At 43.8% G+C, this 4,258-nt stretch overlaps 1 protein-coding gene across 1 annotated transcript; it reads left to right on the top strand.

Moving 5' to 3' along the window:
* The first annotated feature begins 998 nt into the window (after positions 1–998).
* LOC119539418 (COMM domain-containing protein 7-like) lies at positions 999–2,436 on the top strand. The gene has a single exon (XM_037842974.1). It carries the CDS (start codon positions 1,113–1,115, stop codon positions 1,713–1,715), a length of 603 nt encoding a protein of 200 aa, XP_037698902.1. The 5' UTR covers positions 999–1,112; the 3' UTR covers positions 1,716–2,436.
* The last annotated feature ends 1,822 nt before the right edge of the window (positions 2,437–4,258 follow it).

The following is a 4,258-nucleotide window of genomic DNA, read 5'->3' as shown; positions in this document are numbered from 1 at the left end:
TGCCCCACAAGATTGCATCAAAGAATATGGCTTTTTCTGGGGGACATAATACATTCAAACCAGACAGCTTGGTTCGCTTTGCTCTGGCTCCTGCAGTTTGGAAACTGGCTCCTGTCTGCATGTGGGCTTTCACAATCCAGGCCTTGGGGCCTTTGTCATCGCCCTGTATTTCGTGGGCTCCCATGGACCAGTGCTGCATCAGCTCCCTCTTACTGCTTTAGTTTTGATTTTTGTTGTTGTTCCTGGGTCACAGTGATATCCCATTCTTTCTTTTTAGCTGGATTCTGAATACTACAATTTTTTTAAAAAGCTGTTACGTGTATCCCTTCTATGTTTTGTACTAGGCGAGAAGGTCTGTCTGCATCACCTAGTGAGTTGTATGTATTGCCACAACAGATCCCTGATAATGGAGTATATATTTTTACCATTAAAAACTAAATATACACACATCTGTTTGAATGGCTAAAATCCAAAGCACGGATTGACGCCCAAGTTTACCACTGCTTCGTTTACTCTGATGCAAGCTCTAGGGACACTAGCTGGTTGGTTTCCTCCTCTATCCCCAGTGCCTGGCACCTAGTAGGCGCGCAGTAAATATCCGCTGAATGTAAATATTTGCGTCATGGTAATAATAGCAGCTAGACATCGATTAAGGGCCTCCTGTGTGCCAGCCTCTGTTCTAAACCTTTTAGGGGGATTAATTTAAGCAGCCATCCCAGGAATCATTTTACATATACTAAAACTGAGGCTCAGAGAGACCAAGGGCTTTGCCCAAGGGCCACCCAGCAAGAGACACCGCAGGAAATGCCGCGTTCGAACCGCTCTGCTCCTCAGGGCCCTTCGCTGGGTACAGCGGCCGCGCGGCTGGGTGGCTCCGCGAGGCCGCTCCCGCCCCCAGGGGTCCGCGCGTGTCCGCGGCTGTGCGAGGGCGCGCTCCTGCCGCGCACCCGGGGACAGCCGAGGGAGGAGCGCGCCTTAGGCGGCGGCGCGGCCGTGGCGAAAGTGCTGCTGCGGAAGCGCGGTGAGGCCGGCGGCGGCGCAGGAGGAAGCCGGCTGAGGAGGCTGGTGGAAGCTGCAGGGCCTGTCGGGCCTGTGGGGCCGCGGAGGAGGCCATGGGCCGCCTGCACTGCACGCAGGACCCGGTGCCCGAGGCCGTGGGCGGCGACATGCAGCAGCTAAATCAGCTGGACGCGCAGCAGTTCTCAGCCCTGACAGAAGTGCTTTTCCACTTCTTAACTGAGCCCAAAGAGGTGGAAAGGTTTCTGGCTCAGCTCTCTGAATTTGCCACCACCAATCAGATGGGTCTCGGACCCCTCAGAAGCATCGTGAAAAGCCTCCTTCTGGTTCCAAATGGTGCTTTGAAGAAGAGTCTCACAGCCGAGCAGGTCCGGGCTGATTTCATAACTCTGGGTCTTAGTGAGGACAAAGCCACTTATTTTTCTGAAAAGTGGAAGCAGAATTGCCATACCCTTGCTCGATGGGCCATAGGTCAGACTCTGATGATTAACCAGCTTATAGATATGGAGTGGAAATTTGGAGTGACATCTGGGAGCAGCGAATTGGAGAAAGTGGGAAGTATTTTTTTACAATTAAAGTTGGTTGTTAAAAAAGGAAACCAAACTGAAAATTTGTATATAGAATTAACCTTGCCTCAGTTCTACAGCTTCCTACATGAAATGGAGCGTGTCAGAACCAGCATGGAGTGTTTCAGCTGATTTCTGTCCCCCTACATCTCCACCTTGCCCCTTTTCCTTCCCTGGGTGACTGCTCTGAGAGGCACTTCACCCCCAGGCCTGTTGGTTGTTCCGTTTTGCCTCCCTTGGTTCTTGGGCGCCCAGGTACAAAAGTTTGGGTGGGGGTGGGGTGGGGGGTTCAGGGACCAAAAAACATCAACAGGATTAAGTTCTTTAAAAGCCCTACACAATCATCCTTTAAACACCACTGTTAAGGGAACCACCACCTAAGTCCCAGGATACTTTTTAGATATTCAAACAGACTATTGCTTCTCTGATTCAGGAGAGAAAATAAGTTGAGTCATTTTGACACCAGCCCATCAAAGCTCCAGAGTCAGCAAATGGTGCCATCACCAGCCATATACCCAGACCACCCCACCCCCATCCCCAGTAAAGGAAGAGCTCATTAATGGCTGAGGAAGAGGCAGCCTTTATGTAAATGGCGCTTATGGAGAGCCCCAACGATCTCTACACTCTTATATTGGTGGTCAGGGTGCATTGCCTATCTGTTTTAATGGGACGTCTGTGTATTATACATGATTGGTCTTTTCTGAAAAGAATTGAGGCAGAACTCCGTCCCCAGTTCTGGTTTTGCCCTGTTGTATTATTATAAAGCAGGCCTTTTGAGGCTAGTTAAGCCTATTTTGGTTGAAGCTGACCTTCTCTTTTGGAAGGTAATGAATAAAAAAGTTTCTGAAGAAAAAAAAAAAAAAAAAAAAAAAAAAAAAATCCAAAGCACTGACACACCAAATGCTGGCAAGAATGTGGAGCAACAGGGACTCTCATTCTATGCTGGTAGGAATGCAAAATAGTAGAGCCACTCTGGAAGACAATCTGGTAGTTCCTTACAAACCTAAATATAGTCATATGACATGCTCTGGCAATTGGACTTGTAGGTATAAATCCAAATGAGTTGAAAACTTAAGTCCACACAGAAACCTGCACACAATTGTTTATAGCAGCTTTGTTCATAATTCCCCAAAATTGGAAGCAATCAAGGTCTCCTTCAATAGGTGAATAAACTGTGGTACAGCCATGCAATGCAATATTATTTAGCAATAAAAAGAAATGAGCTATTGATCCATGAAAAGACATGGAGGAACCTTAAATGTACATTGCTAAGTGAAAGAAGTCAGTCTGAAATGGCTACTTACTGTATGTTTCCAACTCTATGACATTCAGGAAAGGGTAAAACTAAAGAGGACATAAAAAGATCAGTGGTTGTCAGGGGCTTACCGGGAGGGAGGGGGAATGAATAGGTGGAGCATGGAGCATTTTTAGGGTGATAAAACTATTCCATATGATACTGTAATAGTGGATACACGACATTTTGCATTTGTCAAAACTCATCTAACTGTAAAACACAAAGAGTGAACCCAGATGTAAATAATGGACTTTAGTTAATAATAATATATCAGTGTTGGTTCAATTGTAACAAATGTACCCCACTAATGGAAGGTGTTAATAATGGGGGAAACTGTGGCAGGGAAAGGGAAGTGTGTGAACTTTCTGCAATTTCTGTACAGCTTTTCTGTAAACTCAAAATGCCTCTAAATAGAAAGTGTATTACACACACACACACACACACACACACACACACACAGCACCTCTGGGCCCTGGGTGCACATGGTCCAGCTCTCTGTCACTGCTAAGTTTCTCTGCTGTGCCTCGTTCAGATGCTGTTTGAGTACTGTCAATTACCTTTAAATGTCAGATCCTGTTTCATGTATATTAGGCAAGCTCTGGCCCAAGAGAGTCATAATCTTTTTTGACTGGATCAAAGGTAGTTGGTTCAAATTCTTATAAACTTAATGTACATGAAAGAAATTAGATGGAGAAACCTGGGAGATAGGTTTTTAACAGTTCATTGGAGTGTCAGCTAATGCAATTTTAAAAAGAGTTATAAGCATAAGAATTGGAAAGGAAGAGGCAAACCGTGTATATTTGCTGACAGTATAATTGTGTATCTGGAAAACCCAAAAGAATCAATGGAAAACCACTACAAACAATAAGAAAATTTATTAAAGTCCCAGGATATAAAATTAGCATACTGAAATCAAGAGCCTTTATATATATAAACTCTAAGCAGTTTAGAGATTAAATGGCAGAGAAGGCAATAACAAAAATTTAAATACCTAGACATAAACCTTAAAAAAAATGTGCAGAACTAATATGAGGAAAACTGTAAAACACTCTTTAAAGACTTAACAATAGATTTGAACAAATTGAAAAGCCTACTATGTTCTTGAAAAGGAAAACTCAACACCATAAAGACGTAAGAGACATTTGGGACATGGTGTACCATGTGAAAAGTTCTAGTGTAATTAGAGTTCAAGAAGTGAGGGAAAAAGAGAATGTTGGTGAAGCAATATTTAAAGAGGTAATCAAGCATTTCCAAAATGGTTAAAAATTATTGTCAGAATAAAAATTGCTAAGAACCCCAAACAGGATAAAGGTGATGAAAATGACAACTCAGCACATCCTAATCAAAGATAAAGAGAAAATCATAAAAGCAACTAGAAAAA

This window comes from Choloepus didactylus, chromosome 7 (assembly GCF_015220235.1).
Source record: "Choloepus didactylus isolate mChoDid1 chromosome 7, mChoDid1.pri, whole genome shotgun sequence".
NCBI lineage: Eukaryota > Metazoa > Chordata > Mammalia > Pilosa > Megalonychidae > Choloepus > Choloepus didactylus.
The sequence above is the reverse complement of the archived record's forward strand: the minus strand, read 5'-3'. Positions and strand labels throughout refer to the sequence as shown.